At 47.0% G+C, this 20,628-nt stretch overlaps 1 protein-coding gene across 6 annotated transcripts in view; it reads left to right on the plus strand.

Moving 5' to 3' along the window:
• The window catches only part of WSCD1 (WSC domain containing 1), a 54,978-nt gene that overhangs the window by 27,322 nt on the left and 7,028 nt on the right, over positions 1-20,628 (plus strand). For 5 of the 6 annotated variants that reach the window (XM_016931366.4, XM_016931363.4, XM_016931365.4 and 2 more), the window contains exons 6-7: positions 13,903-14,062; positions 15,067-15,231. In XM_016931366.4, coding sequence (XP_016786855.3) covers positions 13,903-14,062; positions 15,067-15,231 — 325 coding nt within the window. Of the gene's footprint in view, positions 1-3,847; positions 4,173-13,902; positions 14,063-15,066; positions 15,232-20,628 lie in introns of those variants that run through there. The other variant, XM_054670726.2, reaches the window with a different exon arrangement.

A 20,628-nucleotide genomic window follows, 5' to 3' on the forward strand; every position in this document is an offset into this window, starting at 1 on the left:
GGGGCTGGGGCTGTTTCACATGCGCTGGGATTGCTGTACCCTCAATGTGGCTTTGGTACTTGGCAATGTAATAGAACAGGGCTAAGGTGAGAGGATGGCCTTGGCCAGGATGATGATGACGATGATGACAATCAACAGAAGCTGCCATTCGTTGATCACTCATTCCATGCCAGGTACTGTTCCAAGCGCTTTATGGGTTAACTCATTTAATCCTCCTAACAACCCTACAGCTAGGTGCTGTGATTATCAGCATTTTCCAGGTGAGGAAACTGAGGCAGAGGGTTTGAGCCGTGTGCCTGAGGTCTCACAGCCAGTAAGTGGTGGAGTCAGGATTTGAACTCAGGTAGCTCCATAGTCTGCTGTGGGTTGAAGGGTGCAGGGGTGGACTTCAATGACAGCAGATGTGATCAGATCTGCAGGAGCAGCACAGCCATCCTCTGCTGCACCCCCCACTCCCGCGCTCCCTGCTTCACGTGTTCCTCTGCACTCTGGGGACACCTCCCTTGGAGGGGGCTGGAGAACAAGGGGGCTGGACACCTCCCTTGGAGGGGGCTGGAGGGGGCTTTCATATGTGCTTTCTTCTTGTCCAAGTGCATCCTTTGAAGTGGCTCTCCTGCGTCACCAGCATTTCCGAAGCCACAGCCAAGGATGTCTTGGGCATCAGGGCACCCACGACACAATTAAATGAGCCAAAAAGGCAGTTTGTTGATTTGCAGACATCTGGCCTGGGGACCTCCTCATGCCTTCTCCTCCTCATGGGAGCAGAGCGATGGGTAGAGGCAGCAAGGATGCGCACTCAGCTGCCGGCCCTGCTGGTGCTCTCAGGAGAATGAGCCACCCTCCTAGGGCTTCCCTCACACCTGCAGCTCAGAGCAGTTCCCTTGAGAGGCCCTCTGGTTGGAATCAAAGGAACTCTGTGGTCCAGACCAGGCTGGAGGCAGGCCTCCCTTGAGCAACCAGCTTGGATAGTCCTGCTGTGTGCTGGGCATGGCACTAGGAGCCTTCCTGCGGGGGATTATCTGCTTTAATCCTCCCAGTAGCTCCCAATGGGAGATACTCAGATGCCTGCTTGCTGCGAGAGGCTGGGCAGGTGTGCAGAGCTGAGAGCCCTCAAACACAGGCACAGAGCGGCCGACTTTGCAGCCCCTGCTCCTGATGCCACACACAGCCACACACTGGCACAGAGCGGCCGGCTTTGCAGCCCCTGCTCCTGATGCCACACACAGCCACACACCGGCACAGAGTGGCCGGCTTTGCAGCCCCTGCTCCTGATGCCACACACAGCCACACACTGGCACAGAGCGGCCGGCTTTGCAGCCCCTGCTCCTGACGCCACACACAGCCACACACCGGCACAGAGCGGCCGGCTTTGCAGCCCCTGCTCCTGACGCCACACACAGCCCGTGGTTTTACACACTGCTGCCATTCGGCGTTATGGAAGGGGGAAGAGATGGAGAAGATGAGGAGGAAGAGGAGGGAAAGAAAGGGGTGGCCATTGTGGCCATGAGCCATTAGTGTTTCGGACTAGTTTTAAATAGGAACATGCTTACTTGGAGCATAATGAAGACGCCAAAGGGCATAGCAGGGAAGCCTTCCTCTCACTCCATGCGTTTCCTTGCCTGGATTGTCCTGGCTTCTCATGTCTACTTCCAGAGAGACTGAATATTCAAGCAACTGCATCCTTGCCCATTCTCTAACAAGCCCCGCAGCCGGGCAGGAGCTGCACCTGCCCTTCTGCACTGAACTCTTCACTGGACAGCCTGTCTCGGAGATTGTCTCACGTCGCGACACAAAGTGCTTTCTCATTCTTTTTTACCATTACACGGAGGTCCTATAATTGATTTAACCAGTTTAGCATTTCGCCTATTTCCAGCCTTCACAAACAATGCGGCAGTGACTACCTGTGTATGTACGTAAATCACTTTGTGTGAGTGAATCTGTAAGAAAAATATTCCTTGGAGATGCTGGGTCAAAGACTGAGTGTCTTTATCATTTTGGTAAACTTTGTCAAGTTGTCCTTGGCAAGGATTGTATTCATTTTATACCCCGATCAGTGATGTGTGAGGGGGAGGCAAGCCACCCTCATAACCCTTCTTTTGTGTGTGTTGGGGGGTTCAAAGCAGCATTTTAGGCAGATGCCTCAGTTTTCTGGGGGTCCTCCCTTTGTGTACCTCATTAGGGCCCACAGAGTTCTTTCTTTTTTTTTTTTTTTTGAGACAGTGTTCCGCTCTGATGCCCAGGTTGGAGTGCAGTGGTGTGATCATAGCTCACTGTAGCCTCTGGCTCCTGGGCTCAAGTGATCCTCCCACCTTGGCCTCCTGAGTAGCTGTGACTACAGGCACACACTACCATGCCCAGCTAATTTTTGTGTGTATTTTTTGCAGAGATGGCGGGGTGGGGGGGGGCGGGTTCTCATCAAGTTGCCCAGACTGGTCTTGAACTCCTGGGCTCAAGCAATCTTCCCTCCTTGGCCTCCCAAAGTGCTGGGATTACAAGCATGAGCCACTGTGCCCGGCTGGTCCAGAGAGTTCGTATTTGTGATTACAGACAAGAATTTAAAGGCTTATAACTCTTCAACTTGTATTTTCAGCCTTCCTTCATATTTACTGGCATAAATCCAGATTGCTGCAGTTTCACACTGGAGCATGTGCCAGAAGATGCACGCAGGCTCTTGGTGTCTTGTGCTGTCTCACCTCAGCACCTTGTCCATCTCCCCTCACGACGCGTTTCAAGGACAAGTTCCCTTCTCTGCTATGGCCGGAGCAGTCGTGAATTGTTTGGGTCAGAACTACATGGAAAGGGCATCCAGGTTTCTCAGAAACAGCCTCTGTCCTCAGCACTCACAACACTGGAGCCAGTGCTGACACCTGATCCTTATCCGGGCTGCCTCTGCGTGGTCAGATGGGACTGGGAGGGTGGTGTTTCCTGAGTTCCATTGTTTAGGGCTGCAACATTTGCAGCTGTGAGGAACAGAGTCATCATTTCCAGCTTTAAAGTTTAAAGTGGGTATTGGCAGCGCATATTTAGTGGGACTTGGCAAAACGCAAATGCTGAGACGGTGGGCACAGCCAGGGGCAGGTGACTCTCACTGGTGGCAGAGTAAGGGCAGTGCCTGAAGAGGGTGAAGAAGGCTTGGAAGGAGGCTGAGAAAGGAAGATGGTTGCAACTTTTGGGAGGGGTTGGAGCTGGAGGATGTGGGGCAGTGTTGGCAGGTGGCTGAGGGGATTAAGGAGTGTGTTCCAAGAAGAGGCAACTGCTGAGCAGGAACCAGGTGGCAGGAAAGCAGCCCAGGTGGCCCAGCGTTCAGGGTTACTTGGGGGACTGTGAAAGGTCAGGGGGTACAAATTGCAGAGGGCTTTGTGATACAAGAGTTATTAAGAAGTTATTTTAGGCAGATAGTAAGGTTCTGGGTGGAAATTTTCCTGTAATAAGAAACAACCCCCAAACCATCTCTTTTCTAACAGAAAGGGCGGCTTAAAGGGCCAGGCACGGTGGCTCATGGCTGTAATCCCTGCACTTTGGGAGGCTGAGGTGGGCGGATCATGAGTTCAAGAGATTGTGACCATCCTGGCCAACATGGTGAAACACTGTCTCTACTAAAAATACAAAAATTAGCCAGGTGTGGTGGCGCCCGCCTGTAACCCCAGCTACTCGGGAGGCTGAGGGAGGAGAATCGCTTGAACCCAGGAGGCAGAGGTTGCAGTGAGCCAAGATCACACCACTGTGCTCCAGCCTGGGCGACAGAGCAAGACTCTGTCTCAAAAAAAAAAAAAAAAAAAAAAAAAAAAGAGAGAGCAACTGGGTTCACTCAATATGGTGATTCCCACTGTCTTTTCCTTGTTACCAGGTGTACCGAGTGTCATGGCCACCTCCAGATAACACCATGTGTTCAGAACATCATGATGACCTGCATTTGCATATTAAAGGGCTAAGGTGGGAGGGCCAGGTTTTTCAAGGGCTACATAAATGACACACCTGGTCGAACCAATCCCCTGGCCTTATGGAACTCAGACACCGCCTCCTCCAGCATCCCAATATAAGCAGCCACTTTTCCGCTGCACACGGGGTTTTCTCTTTGTTCAAATCTCCCCTCCCTCTGTCTCTGTACGGGGAGCTGTTTTCTTCTTCCTTCCTTCTTTCTTGCCTATTAAACTTTTCACTCCTTAAAATCACCCCACATGTGTCCATGTCATTTTATCTAAACCGGCACGAGACCAAGAACCCTGGTGTTCCTCCAGTCATCAGAGCCATATCGCCTGAATACCTGCCTCAAGGTTTAGACTTTTTTCAGTGGGTGGGAGGGCGCTACTGTTGGTGTGGCAGGGAGGGGCTGGTATGGCTTGTGTGGCACTTTATAGCTGCAGGTAGGATGTTCTGGAGCACGGAGAGGATGAGAGCTAATAAAGAAGGGAGTAGGTCTAAGAGACACCACAGGGTTGGAATCCACAAGAGAGGATGTGGGGGCATGAAAGAAGGAGTGGGAACCCCCAGGGAGGAGGATGAGGCATGGATGGGTTTGTGGGTGAGTGGGGCAGCTGACCTGTCCAATGTGGGAGGGAAGTTCTCCTTGGATCCTTCTGGGGTACAGCATTTCTCAGGAGTACCCTCAGAGATGCCTTGGCAAAGCTGCCACAGAAGTCGACCTGTGACCTGGTTCTGGAGTTAGGGATTTCAGGTAGGGCAAGAACAGTGCCCTGGATGTCATGCCTTTAAGTAAAACCACCGTCTGCCCAACGGAGCGAGCCTTTGGCTCCCAGATTGTCCATCCATTCTCGCTTGTTTCGCCCGTGGATGTGGGCGTAACTTGAACTCAAACCGTCTGTACTGTTAGCCCCTCAGCTCTGAGCTCTGCAGATGCCCGGCAGGGGTTTTGCTGGAATTCTGACTTCACTCTAGAGCAGGGGTTCACAGCCTTGGATCTGTTGGCATTTGGGGTTGGATATTACTCATGTTGGGATCTGTCTGTGCATTGTAGGATATCTAGCAGCATCCCTAGCCTCTACCCACTAGATGCCAACAGCCCATATTCCCTCAGTGGTGACACACAGTCCCCACACATTGCCGTATGTCCTCTGGAGGGTAAAATCACCCCTGGTTGAGAACCACAGCCCTGGAGAGCCACCTGAAGATGCCAGGCAGCCATGCCCAGTCATGGCCCATATCCCCGTGGGGCTGAATCCTGGGGAGCAATGGTCTCTTCCAACCATTGTTGAGGATGGAGAAGCAAATTCTGCCTCTAGCATTGAGGTCTGATGGATGTGAAATTGGTTGGAAGTTGATCTGACCCAGACCTGCAGAGGCCAGAGAACTCTTTGCAGGGAATGGTATCCTCTCTTCCCTCCTGAATGTTGAGGGTGGCGAGAGAGGTGAATCTGGGGATGTCTGGCTGTATTTGCCTGCTCTGAAGTGCCAAGCACGTCCTCTCTGGAAAGGCCAGTGGTGTGGAGGCTGCCTGGCAGTCCCGGTGGCAGCTTTATCTCATCCTAATTTGGCCGAAAAACAAGCTCAAATGTCCTATGATGTGGGAATGGTTAAATTATGCCACGGCCGTACAGTGGACTATAATACAACCATTGAAAATGTTTTCAAAGACTTTGATGATGGAAAATGCTCACAGTAGAATGTTAAATGGGGCAGAGCTGAGCCTGGGGGTAGGAAGCTAGGGGCTTAATTAGAGCTGGCCGGGCAGTGGGGCTGGGAGCAGCAGATGTGAGAGGTGGGGCTTGGAAACAGGAAAAGAGGAGGGGGTTCCTTGTAGTGCCCCCACCGTTGAGCACCATCTGAGGCTTATTTGTGGCCCCAGATAAAATGTCTACTGTTTTTGCTAGTTCGCGAAAATGGATTTGGGGAGCTCCAAGAGTGTAGTTTGACAGAAAAAGAACATTCCAGGTGATATCCGCATCTTAATGATCTGACTCTCTGCCAGCAAGAGGGAATTGACCAATGTAATGTGTTTTTAAAGCCCAGTGAAATGATCTTGTCTAATTTCCTGTGATCGTATGGAGATGGAAAGAGACCTGCTCATTCTCAGTCCCCTTCAGGATCCTATCGGCTCCTTTGTTTCAACGCAAGGCAAGAGTGAGCAGGGGGCAGCTTCGATATTTGCATTGCTACCAATTCAGATCTGGGGTAATTAGTTTTGTCGCCTGATATTTGTGCTCAAGTAGATAGGCCATTTGTGGGGGTGCTCCGAAAGGAGGCTGATGAGCGAAATCTAACACCATCTGCAAATAGGTTACTAATGTGGGACACTCCACCGGCGATTATACCTTGTGATGTGAGGTTTGTTCTCCTTTGTTCTCGCAGCTGCTCTTAGTGATTCTACTGATAAAGGAATCACAGGGAGAGGAGGAAGAAAGGTGTTGAGCTTTCTTTTTCCCCTCTTTTAGCCTCTTTTGGGCGTCTAAATTCTTTACGCGTTAATCACCTGGATGTTTTCCCATTGACATTTCTTCTAAGTTTTTTTGCTTGTTTGGCCATTTAATGGTGGTGCTCACCTAGCCACCTTTCAAATGGAAAAGCATGCATTAATATGGAACCTGTTTGTTCTCAGCTGGGCAGCTGCTCTTGCAAAATCCACTTGGATTCCAATAGATTCGGTCTATCCAAGGTAGCCTTATGGTCTCCATGGGGCACCCAAGTTCATGTCTTTGCCAAGGGTTGGGTCTGTAAGAGTCTGGGTTTTGTGAGCCTTGAGAATAAGAATTTTCTCTTTGACAAAATGCTGTAGTCATTCCAAGAGCTATTGGATATGCTTTGAATTGCTTATAAAAAGTCTGTAGTAAACCTGTTGATAACTGTACTCTCTGCGTATCTTGAAAAACACGTATTGTTTGTTTTTCTGGGGGGTTAACACATATCTATTTTAGAGAATTTGAAAATTTTCCAAGTGCAGAAATAAAAATAGAATGCACCTGTAACAACTAATAACATTGAACATCTTTTTGGTCTTTTGTTCTAGGTGTATCTCTGCGTAATTTGTTGTATAAACATTGACTCATTCCTTCTCACATTTGTTCCTTTTTCTCATTGAATATGTTGTGAGCATTTTCTTTCACCGTGCTATGCCTTATCACTTATTGGCATTCTGTCCTCTCCTGAGGGACATTTAGGCCATTTCCTTTCTTTTTTTTTTCTTTTTCCTTTTTGCTGTTATAAACAATGCTGCCACAAACATCCTTGAAAATAAACCTTTGAGCCCATTCATAAGTATTTCATTGGGCTATATTGGCAGATAAGGAATTGCTGGGGCAAAGGATAGGTACATTTTATATGAGCCCTTTTAAGACTTTTTATACATTTTGGGAAGTGTGTCTTCTAGCCTCATCCTTCTGAAGCTGGTAAAAGGGCTTTAGAGTTGTGGTAACCTGGGTTCATATTCCTACTCCGCCACTTTCTCATTTTGTGATCCTAGCCAGATCACATAACACAGAGCCTTAGTCTTCTCGTCTGCTAAACGGGATGGGTGGAGATGAAAGTGCCTCACCAGACTGTGATGAGGATTCAGTGACTTTGTGGGCACTAACAGTTTTGTGATTTATGTTTTGGGGTGTGTCTGGAGTAGCAAGTGTCCCAGACAATGCTTATGATCATTGTGATTATTCAGTGTCCCCTAGTTGTTTCAGTGTGCGGGGGATGTTTGAGAAACTTCCTGGGATGAAGAGCCAGTCCTTTCCCAGGTCAGTGGAAAGCCAGGTACCTCAGGATCCCAATGGTTGGGCGGTTCTGAGTCACACTGTGTTTCACAGACTCTTCTGTCTGAAGGATGTTTGTTTGGCTTTGATAGGGATGGTGTTACCTGGGGTGGTTGGTGGGTTAAGTAGGTCTGCTGTCTGGGGCTGAAGTCTTCAGAGAGCCGTCTGCCCCTGGAGACATCCCACATCCCACAGGGCCCCCTGGAGACACTCTGACATTTGCCACAAACAATCATGCTTGGCCTGCTCTCATATGCATAGAGTGGATATTGCAGCCTCTGTTTTGAGTGTGTGCTACAGCGCGCAGAGAAGGGGACTGGTGAGTGCACTCTTTATGTGGAGAAAAGTGGATGCTGTGGGGGTGGGAGGAAGCCCCTGCCTCTGACGCCATGCATTTGCCTCCCCTGGACTCAGCCCATCCATGCTTACTGAGTATCTACTCTCTGAAAGGCACTTCAAGAGTATTTCAATCCCCAGATCCACCATATGGATGGAGGAACCAAGACTCAATTCAGCTAAATTTAAACTCACACCTATAGACTCCAGAGCCTGTGTTAGCCCATTTGCATTGCTGTAAAGGAATACCTGAGGCTGAATAATTTATAAAGAAAAGAGGTTTATTTGGCTCATGGTTCTGCAAGTTGTATAAGTATGGCCCCAGCATCTGCTTCCGGTGAGGCCTCAGGAAGCTTCCAATCATGGTAGAAGGTGAAGGGGGAGCCAGCATATCTCACGGTGAGAGATGGAGCAAGAGATGGGGAGGAGGTGCCAGGCTCCTATAAACAACCAGCTGTCCGTGAACTGAGAGCAAGAACTCCCTCATTCATTACCAAGGGGATGGTGCTAAGCCATTCATAAGGCATCCCCACCCCTATGATCTAACCCCTCCAACCAGGCCCCACCTCCAACATTGGGGGTCACATTTCAATATGAGGTTTGGAGGGGACACACATCCAAACTCTATGAGAGCCCTTAGTCATTAAACTGCCCCTTTTACAGATGATAAAGCCAAGGCTCAGAGATGCCCAGTTGCTCGTTGGCAGTCCACGGATGGGATTCAAAGCCCACAGTTCCTGATGACAAGCTTTGGGTTGGTTCCACTCCCAGCATCTGCCTCCCCAAATCACAAGGCCCCATTCTCAGTTACAGCATCACTGGACAAGTTTTCAGCCAACCTGACATATGCCTGAAAGCAAAAGTCTGTCCCCTTTGTCCCCAGTCCTTGAAGTCATCTTTGTGGGTGTCTTCTTTCCTTTTTGTACCTTGAATATCCAGATCTGCCTCTGGAGTGAAGGGAACTGCTCTGGAGGCAAGAAACTGGCAGAGCTAACCTCCATATTGGTTTGCAGATTTCACTGGAAACCCAGCACATCCATGTATTTGCCTCTTAGGAGTTGAGCTGTGTTGATGTGGCAAGGTCCTGGACTCGGAGTCCAGAAGGCTGGCTCCTTTTCCCACTCACCTGGCAGGCTGGGCATCCTGGGCTGTTCACTGCCTACCTCCGAGCCTCAGTTTCCCCTTCTGTGATCCCCAAAATCTCTGTCATTCTGTGTAACCCTGGGGACCCTAGAAAAGTGCTCAAGGAGGACTGAAGATGGAGGAGATGATGCCGAGAGGGGCTGGTTTGTTACAGAGGTCCCGCCTGGAACCTTGCTCCTTACCTGGAGGAATGTTCACTCCTTGACCTAGTGGCCACAGACCAAGCCTCCCGCATGTGGATCCCCGCCAGCCCCAGAGCCCTGCCCTTGCTGAGTCATGACCTTGCTCTAGGCTGAATGCCCACCCATACCTCAGCCCAGCCCAGCACTAGCCCTGTGTCCAGACCGACCCAGGCTCAGGCTGTAGATGCAGGATCAGGATGAGGATGCATATCTTTCTGCCCTCGGACACAGGCTGAGCCAGCTCTTTCTTTAACCCCTCACCTGTCTGATTGAAACAATCCCAAATCTATCTTCTCACTTTCTTTTTTTGCCGTGTATTCTTGGATCCTTTTTTCCTCTTCTTTCTCTCACTGAAGCGCCCTTTCTCTCTCTCACTGAAGCATAGGGTAGGGTGCGGGGAGCAGGGAAGTTGGCAGAGAGATAAGATTCATCAATATTTAATTTTTATGGAAATCATGTCCTAGAAATCCCCAAGGGGCTGAAAATTGTTCTGTGTTTTCAGAATCCAGTGATGTTGCTGGAGCGGTGATGTTGTAAATAAAACCACATTACTGTCTGCAGCTCTCTTGTCGCTCTGCAAACACCCGGAAACTTGACAGTTTAATCCACTCAAGGAAGCAAAAAGGTTCGGGTCATTGCTGGGGGCAGCCCATTCTCCAGTCCTGGGATGTAAGATTGTGGGGCATCAACGTCAGTGGGGCTGTTACTGCTGGGAAGGGAGACGGAGCCAGCGTGCCTTGAGTAGATTTACCATGCTGGTGGATTTTTTTTCCTCGGAACAGGAATCCCAGGACAGCAGAGCCCCCTCTGGGCTTTCTGATATGGGGAAGATTTGCTTAGAGATAGCGGCTTTTCTTTTCCCTCATGCCTGTGGTGCAGTTAACCCAATGACCAGCAGAAAAATCAGACTCAAGTTAGTTTCCAGCAGCTTCTGGTGCAATTGGGATTTGGAAGGGACATTCATTTGCTTCTTCATTCATTCACTCATTCATTCATTTCTTCATTCATCAAACATTTATTGAGCATCTGCCATGTGCAAGGCACTTTTCTAGATTCTGAGAATATAACAAAGCACACAAAAAACACAACAACCCTGCTTATGTTCTTGTGGAAAGAGGCAGACAACCAACCAGGTAAGTAAATTATATAGTATGTTGTATGGTGATCTGTGTCATGGAGGAAAAGGAAGTAGGAATCATAGGTGTTTACCCATGAGAAATGCAAACTTTTTTGGACCAAAAGGCTTGCACAAGAATGTTCAGAGGAGCATTATTCACAATAGCTAAAAACCGGGAACAGCCCAGATGTCAATCACTAGTGGATGAATCAACAAACCAGTGCATTCTTGGATGGAATACTACACAGCAATGAAAAAGGAATGATCCACAGACACAGATAACAACATGAATGGATTTGACAAATGTTTTTCTGAATGAAAGAAGCCAGGCACACAAAAAACATGTGCTGGGTGATTCTATTTATATGACATTCTAGTATAGATAAAACGAATCCATGGCGATAGAAATCTGAAAGGTGGTTGCTCTGGGGAGGGAAGGAGGACGGTGAATGGGGAGAGGGGCCTCTGATGTCACAGATGTGCTGCCTGTCTTGATTGAATGGTACACCTGGGATCAGAGCATGTCATCAGATAGGTTATTACACAAAACTGTAAAGCATGGTGAGGGAATAGCCTGTGCTGGTGATGGTGGGAAGAGTTTGCAACTTGAAAAGGGGGTGGCCAGGGAAGGCCCCACAGAGAAGGTGACTTGAAGAAAGTGAGGGAGAGAGCTATGAGGGTATCTGGGTGAAGGGCATTCCTGGCAGGGGGAACAGCAAGTGCAAAGGCCCTGAGGTGGGATCATGAGTGGAGAAGTCAGGGAACAGCAAGGAAGCCACTGCATTCATCAACTTGCTGCTATGAGAGAGTGCCACAGACTGGGCAGTGTAAACAACAGACATTTATTTTCTCATTCTGGAAGCTGAAAGTCTGAGATCAAGGTGTCAGCAGGGTTGGTTTCTTCCGAGGCCTCCCCACTTGGCTTGCAGATGGCAGCCTTCTTACTGTGTCCTTGCGTGCTTGTCCCTTGGTCTGTGTGTTGGCTGTATCCTAACCTCCTCTTCTTGTAAGGACCTTTGTCGTATTAGATTAGGGCCTACCCTGATGGCCTCATTTGAACTTAATTATCTCTGTAATCCCAGCACTTTGGGAGGCTGAGGCGGGCAGATCACCTGAGGTCAGGAGTTCAAGACCAGACTGGCCAACATAGTGAAACCCTATCTCTACTAAAAATACAAAAAGTAGCCAGGCATGGTGGTGGCTACCTGTAATCCCGGCTATTCAGGAGGCTGAGGTAGGACAATCGCTTGAACCCAGGAGGCAGAGGTTGCAGTGAGCCAAGATCCTGCCATAGCACTCCAGCCTGTGCAACAGAGTGAGACTCTGTCTCAAAAAGAAGAAGAAGAAAAAAAGATCCTACATCCAAATAAGGTCCCATTCTAAGGCCCTGGGGTTAGGACTTCAACATATGAATTTGGGGGACACAGTTCAGCCCACAGCAGCCGGCATGGACAGAGGTACCTGAGACACAGATGGGCCGCCGCGTGCCGTGGACATCCGGGCTGCTTGTTTCTGCTGCTCCCTGTGATGAAGGTGTTGGTGTGGACTGAGGTGGGATGAGGGTTTTGTGATAGAGGGTGGATGAAGCTGTAGAGGCCGGAGGTGGCAATTCTTGAAGTTGCCTTTCATGAATTCACAGGACCGGGGAAACTTGCTTCTGGAAAAGCCAGTGGTGTTGAGATTGAGGGTCAGGCCCCAGCTCTCGCTTTCCATAGAAGAGTGGTGTAGGGGCCGCGAGGATGGGTCTAGTTGGACGTACCACCGAGGCTCAATAGCCTATCGTGCACTGACTCACAGCGCAGGTGCCTCCTTGGCTTGAAGAAGGACGAGGAGAGTGGGGAGAGGCTTTCCTTGGGGGCTGCTTGACACCTAGGAGAGCATGCGGCCTGTACTTATAAGAACAGCCTGACAGTGGGGGGCAACCTCCAACAGCATTTCCCCTGACTCCCTCCAAAGATACCTGCCCTCCCGCCAATGCCCCAGGCCCTGCGTCATCTTCGCTTGCATGGGACACAGGCTGTTGTCTTTTATGAGTGCCCAAATCCTCAGCTTTACCTAGCCATGCTCAAAAAATGCTATTGATTTTCTTTTTCTTATTTATTTATGAGATTTTTGCTGTGAGCAAAAAGTAAAAAGGTTTGTGCAGTGTTTCCCTTAGCAGTGAGAAGTTTTCTCCACCCACTGCCTCCCTCCCTGGCACACACGCTCACAGATTACTCCCTCATCTCTCTACGCTCCAAAAGTCCTAGCATCTCCCGACTGTAGGATGCAGAGAGGGAAGAGATGAAAAGGGGCTAGTGCCTGGGGCAGAGTGAGGACTCTCCCATACATGTGGGAGAGCTGGGTGGATACATTTTTGAGCAAGACACAGCTGATACCCAGAGGGTTAGGGAGGTCGAGAATGACCTCTTCCTCCTTGGAAGCATGCCAGGCCCAGTGCTGGGCACTTCGGACCTGTCTCATTTAGCCCTCACCTTAAACCTACAAGGCAGATTTTATTACTTTTTTCAGTGATGAAATTCAAAGAAGTTAGGCACCTTGCTCAAGGGTGCCTAGCAAGTGAGCTAGAATTCACTTTCACACCTTCAGGATGCCAGCTCTCTTCAGTGTGTGGTGCAGCCTCCCCAAAGGGGAACAAGGACCCACTTGAGAGACTGCTGGGAGCTGGGCTGGCCCACAGAGTGAGACGACTCCTCTCTCCTACCCCTGACAGGGCCCCCCTCCATTTTGAAGAATCCTCCTTGGGCTGAGCATCTTGGGTGGGAACAAAGTCTGTTCTTCTCCACCCCTTCCATCTTTGGAAAGATGACTCTATGAAAATGTCTCCACCCTGCAGTGGGACATCTGGCATGAGAGTTGGTTTTGGTCTCTTTCCAGGGAGGTGGCTGGCCAAGGAAGGCCAGAGGGAATCGAATCTCAGTCCTCTCTCAGGGCTTGAGGTCTGTTCATTAGTGGTGTGACACGTGGATCCTTGGGGATGCCCTATGTCAGCTGATCTGCCCCGCTCTGTGCCATGCAGACATCCACTCATATGGATGCCCCTGCCCAGAGTGCCATTTCTATCTCTGGCACTCCTGACAAATGCCTTGGAATCTCAAAAACATGATTCCAGCCTCTGCCCCCTGCTTTCTGCACGTCGCTCATCCCTCAGTCATATTGCTGCTCATACTGTTGACTTGTCAAGGAACCAACCAAGTAGGGCTGTGCTTATAAGAACAAGGGCTACTTGAGCTACTTGAAGCTCACATCTTGTTGAGCTTTGTCTCCCCTGGAATTGGGCACAGAGCACAGTGGTGGAAGGATGGTGGTCATCCCTGTGGATTCCATACAGCTGGCAATACATCGTCCATGTTCATCCCATTTCCGAGCCCTGGGAAGCATGACCCTCAAATTCACTCAATGTGCTTCTCTTCTTATCATTCCCTGGCAGGAGTTCCCCTTGGCCATTCTCAGGGGCTGGGAATGCTACTGTGCTTACCCTACCCCCCAGTTCAACCTGCGTGATGCCATGGACAGCTCAGTATGTGGCCAGGACCCTGAGGCACAGAGGCTGGCAGAACACTGTGAGGTCTACCAGACACCTGTGCAAGGTGGGTTCTGCATCCCCGACTGGTAGTGGCATTTGGTCTGGGGGGTGGGGAGAGCTTCCAGGGTTTGGAGATGCCAGTCATGGCCAAGCATGCGGTTATGAGGTATGGCATGTGTCTGTGTAAAGGTCTTGGCATCTTGATGGGTGTTGGAGATAATGGGGAGGGTCAGTTTTCCACCCTCTACAGAGGCTGAATCCTGGACTCACTTTAAAAAACACTGGACCCTTTATCTAAGTCTCTCTGGAGATGACAATGGTAAGAGGATGAGCAGAGAGGGGCAGGTCCTAGAGAGATAGCAACAGAAAGGTGGTAGGATTGGGAGGCGTGGGAAGAATGAGATCCCAGGAGCTGCAGGGGCCACTGGTGTCTCCAGGACCTGGGAACCCTCCTTGGTGTGAGCATCAGGTCTGTCCCTGTTGACCTTAGGAACTGATGAAAGGAAGAGCAGGGGACGAGGGATGTTACCACCTTTATCAAGTGCCTACTGTGACCCAGCACGGCCCTGGATGTTTTGGGGCTTTCCCCTGGTGATTTCATGTGCTCCTTGTAGCAGCCCTGGGGATGAGACATAACGAATGACTTGCCTGTCATTAGTCCAGCTCTGGTTTATTGTTGGCAGTACCTGGGTGTGTTACTTTGCTCAGCCTAGCCTCAATCCCCACCCACTTCCCCTATTAGAATCTGGAATTATCTGTGCTATGTCAGGAGCAAGAGTTTGGCTGTGGCCATAGAGACAGAATGGGAGTCGAGGGTCCATAGGGTGTCTGATTCCCATGTTACTCCTGCACTGCAGTATTGGAGGCCTCATTACGGGGCTTTCTCGGACTGGCCACAGACCTGTGCAGCTAAGGTATATTTGGAAGATCTCTTCCCTTCTTTGGGCCTTGGTTCCCCCATCTATTAAATGGGAGTCTTTGTTCATCAGTTCCTCTAAGGGAGTTTAGTGGTGAATTGGTGAGTCATAATGGAAGTGAGTAACCCCGTGATGACTTTTGGACTTTCAGACACTCGTTGTACAGACAGGAGGTTCCTGCCTAACAAATCCAAAGTGTTTGTGGCTTTGTCAAGCTTCCCAGGAGCCGGGAACACATGGGCACGGCACCTCATTGAGCATGCCACTGGCTTCTATACAGGGAGCTACTACTTTGATGGAACCCTCTACAACAAAGGTAAGTCAAAGCTACAGGGGACGATGGAAGGCAGCTCCCGGTGACCAAACTGTCACTTTGCCAGCCAAGCTTCTCAGAGCACTAGAACAGTGCATCTCAAACTTGAGTGTACATAAGAATCACCTGTGGGTGGAGCCACTGTGTGCCATACTCACCCTTCAGGGATTGAAGACCAGCCCGCCTGGTGGTCCCCATCCACAGCAAAGTTACGCCATTGTATCCACAAACACCCACAATCTAGGCCACTGAGGCACTTGCAGACACCGCTGATATTGATTACAGCCAAAGAAATTACACTGAGACTACACTACTCCACCATCCAGAACCAAAACCTAAGCATGCTACCCAGCCCACACTATAGGATACATCTACTAGAAAAAGTCTTTTCCTATGGAAGCTACTCCATAAAATTGGAAGAGGTGACTGTTCCACCAGATGTGCAGATATCAATGCAGTCACACAAGAGACATGAAAGAGCAAGGAGGCCAGGCGCAGTGGCTCACGCCTGTAATCCTAACACTTTGGGAGGCTGAGGTGGGTGGATCGCCTGAGGTCAGGAGTTTGAGACCAGCCTGACCAATATGGTGAAACCTCATTTCTACTAAAAATACAAAAATTAGCTGGGCGCGGTGGGCGGTGGTAGGCGCCTGTAATCCCAGCTACTCAGGAGGCTGAGGCAGGAGAATTGCTTGAACCTGGGAGGCAGAGGTTGCAGTGAGTCGAGATTATGCCACCGCACTCCAGCCTGGGCAACAGAGTGACACTCCGTCTCAAAAAAAAAAAAAAAAAGAGCAAGGAAACATGACGTCTGCAAAGAAACACAATAATTCTCCAATAACAGACCCCAAAGAAAAGGAAATGTATGAAATACCTGAAAAGTAATTTAAAATAATGATTTTAAGGAAACTCAGCATGATACAAGAGAATACAAATAGACAATTCAATGAAATTAGGAAAACATTTTATGATCCGAATGAGAAATTCGATAGAAATAGATATCATACAAACAACCAAACAAATCTGTTAGTTGAATAATTAAAATGAATTTTTAATGAATGAAATTAATGATCTAGTCTGTTACAAAAGCTCTCAACTGTGTTTTTAACTTTATACCAAAACCTATGGGATACAGCAAAAGAAGTTCTAAGACAAAAGTTTATAGCAATAAATGCCTACATCAAAATAGTAGAAAGATTTTAAATAAGCAACCTAATGACGTACCTCAAGGAACTAGAAAAGCAAGAACAAGCCAACCCAAAAGTACTGGAGGGAAAGAAATGATGAAGATCAGAGCAGAAATAAATGATAAAATTCAACATCCCTTTATGGCAAAAACAATCAACAAATTAGGTATAGAGGGAATGTACCTCACCACAATGAAGGCCATATGTGAAAAACCCACAGCTAGTATCATACTAAATGAAGCAAGTGTTGAAAACCTTTTCTCTAAGAACTGAAACAAGACAAGGATGCCCACTTTCACCATGTCTGTTCAGCCTAGTAATGGAAGTCCTATGCAGCAATTAGGCAAGAAAAAGAAACAAAGGGCATCCAAATTGGGAAGGAGGAAGTCCACTTGTCCCTGTTTGCAGATGGCATGATCTTACATATAGAAATGCCTAAAGGCTTCACCAAGGAACCCTTAGAACCAATAAATGAATTCAGTAAAGTTACAGGATACAAAATAAACATGCAAAAATCAGTAGCATTTCCATATACCAATAGTGAACTACCCGAAAAAGAAATGAAGAAAGCAGTACCATTTAAATAGCTATGAAAAAATACCTAGGAATAAATTTAATAAAAGAGATGAAAGACCTCCGCAAAAATAACTATAAAACACTTATGAAATTGAAGAGGACACACACAAAAAATGGAAAGACATCCCATATTTATGGATTGGAAGAATTAATATTGGGAAAATGACCATGCTACCAAAAGCAATCAACAGATCCAATACAATCCCTATCAAAATACCAATGACATTCTTCACAGAAACAGAAAAAAACAATTCTAAAATTTGTATGGAACCACAAAAGACCCTGAATAGCCAAGGCAATTCTGAGCAAAAAGAACAAAGCTGGAGGTATCACACTACTGACTTAAAAATATGTTACAAAGCTTTAGTAACAAAAAACAGTACGGTACTGCTATAAAAACAGACGCATAGATCAATGGAACAAAATAGAGAACCCAGAAATAAATCCATGCATTTACAGCCAACTCATTTTTGACAAAGATGCCAAGAACATACATTTGGGAAAGGACAGTCTCTTCAATAAATGGTGTTGGGAAGACTGGATAACCATATGCAGAAGACTGAGGCTGTACAAATGGTGTTGGGAAGACTGGATAACCATATGCAGAAGACTGAGGCTGTACAAATGGTGTTGGGAAGACTGGATAACCATATGCAGAAGACTGAAGATATACCCCTATCTCTCTCCTTATGCAAAAATCAACTCAAAATGAAGACTTAAATGTAAGACCCAAATCTATTAAACTGCTAGAAGAAAACGGGGAATATTTCAGGACATTGGTCTGGGCAAAGATGTTTTTGCTTTTGAGATAGGACCTCAAGAGCACAGACAACAAAAGCAAAATTAGACAAGTGGGATTATGTCAAACTGAAAAACTTCTGCACAACCAAGGAAACAATCAACAGAGTGAAGAGACAGCCTGCAGAATGGGAGAAAATATTGGCAAACTATTCATCCAACAAGGGATTAATAACCAAAATATATAAGGAACTCAACAACAAAAAACCAAAAGAATCTGATTTAAAAATTGACAGATGATATGAATAGACATTTATCAAAAGAAGACATACAAATGGTCAACAAGTATATGAAAACATGCTCAATATCACTAATTATCAGGGAAATGCAAATCAAAACCACAATGAGATATCATCTCACCCCAGTTAGAATGGCTACTATCAAAAAGACAAAAAATAACAAGTGTTGGAGAGGATGTGGAGAAAAGGGAACTCTTATACTCTATTGGTGGGAATGTAAACTAGTGCAGCTCTTACGGAAAATAGTATGGAGTCTCCTCAAAAAAAAGTAGAATTGCCATATATATGATCCAGCAGTCCCACTGCTGGGTATATATTCAAGGGAAAGGAAATGAGTATGTTGAAGAGATACCTGTACTCTCATGCTTATTACAGCACCATACACAATAGCCAAGGTATGGAATCAACCTTAGTATCTATCAATAGGTGAATTTTTAAAATGTGGTACATATACACAATGGCTAGTTAGCCGTAAAAAAAAAAAAAAAAGAATTAAATGCTATAATTCACGGCCACATGGATGAGCCTAAGGGACATTATGTTAAGTGAAATAAACCAGGCACAGAAAGATGAATACCACATGCTCTCATTCATATGTCAAAGCTTAAAAAGTTGATCTCACTGATGTGGAGAGTAGAATAGTGGTCACTAGAGGCTGGGAAGGGTAGGAGGGAGGGCAGGATAGGGAGATGTTGGTTAAAGGATACAAAATTACAGCTAGATATGAGGAATAAGTTATAGTGTTTTATAGCACTGTAGGGTGACTACAGTTGACAATAATTGATTGTATGTTTTCAAGTAGCCAGAACAGAGGATTTTGAATGTTTCCAGCTCAAAGAAATGATAAATGTTTGAGGCGATGGATATCCTAATTACTTTGATTTGATTATTAAACATTGTATACATGCATTGAAATATCACATTGCACCCCATAAAGAAGATGTACATTTATCATGTGTCAGTTTAAAATAATAATAAATATAAATATATTTATATTTATATATATTTATATAATATTTATAAATATATAAATAATATATAAATATATTATTTTATTTTACTTTAAGTTCTGGGATGCATGTGCAGAATGTGCAGGTTTGTTACATAGGTATACATGTGCCAAGGTGGTTTGCTGCACCTATCAACCCATCGTCTAGGTTGTAAGCCCCGTATGCCTTAGGTATTTGTCCTAATGCTCTCCCTTCCCTTGTCCCCCACCCCCCAACAGGCCCCGGTGTGTGATATTCCCCTCCCTGTGTCCATGTGTTCTCATTGTTCACCTCCCACTTATGAGTGAGAACATGCGGTGTTTGGTTTTCTGTTGCTGTGTTAGTTTGCTGAGAATGATGGCTTCCAGCTTCATGCATGTTCCTGCAAAGGACATGAACTCATTCTTTTTTAATAAAAATATTTTTAAGTGAAAAAGAGAATCACTTGGTCCTGGCCCACACCCCTGACAGTCTGATTCAGGTAGTCCGAGGTGGGGCCTGAGAATTTTCATTTCTAACAAGCTCCCAGGTGACCCTGATGAAGGCAGCCCGAGGACCCCACTTAGAGCGGAACTTCATGAGATCGTGCCTATTCTGGATTCAAAGAGAAAGACTAGCAGCTTGAATTTTCCGTCTGTAAACATTTATTGAATTTTCCTTAATTTTTAGAACCCTCAATAATTAGGGGTGAAACTGATTTAATCTGCTCATTCCTTTTTTGAGGCAAGAACTAGTTCATCAAAATGTAATACAAAATGTCCAAAAATCTTTTAAGAGTTTTGATTTGTAATCTTTCCCTTGTAGAAATAAGAGAAATTAAGTTAAATGGCTGAAGTCTGTGTTTTGTTTAAGAATGAAAAACCTCAGACAAGTCCATTGGCATCAAATTTGGCAAAATGTATTAAAATGTATTTCTCTGTTGTCAAGAATTTTCTCTGGATTTCTTTCTTTCCTTTTTTCTTTTCTTTTCTTTTCTTTTTTTTTTTTTGAGATAGAGTCTCACTTTCACTCTGTCGCCCAGGATGGAGTGCAATGGCACAATCTCAGCTCACTGCAACCTCCGCCTCTCGGGTTCAAGCGATTCTCCTGTCTCAGCCTCCTGAGTAGCTAGAAATACAGGCACCCGCCACCACACCCAGCTAATTTTTGTATTTTAGTAGAGACAGGGAGGTTTACCATGTTGGCCAGGCTAGTCTCAAACTCCTGACCTCAATTGATCTGCCTGCCTCACCCTCCTAAAGTGCTGGGATTATAGGAGTGAGCCACCATGCCTAGCCCATTTTCTCTGGATTTCTTAACCAGAGTTTGGTATAGGAAAGTTGATACTGTCAGTAACATCCTAGAGAAACAGAAACTTCCCAAGCTTGGCATTGGGCTCTGGAATCACTTATAACAATCTTGGTTCTGGGGAAAAGCTATAGTTGTCCATATAACCCAGCCTTGTACTCCCTGGGAACCTCGAGTGTTACAGGCATCTTCAGGTGAGGGAGGAAGTGGCCACATGAGCACATGGCCCTGTCCACTCTGGCTTAGTCCCCTAGGAATCACCCACTGTGCCCAGGCTGCAGTTACCCACCTTGTTCATCTCCAAGGCCCTTACCTTATTCAAGC

Source organism: Pan troglodytes, chromosome 19, assembly GCF_028858775.2.
Source record: "Pan troglodytes isolate AG18354 chromosome 19, NHGRI_mPanTro3-v2.0_pri, whole genome shotgun sequence".
Lineage (NCBI taxonomy): Eukaryota > Metazoa > Chordata > Mammalia > Primates > Hominidae > Pan > Pan troglodytes.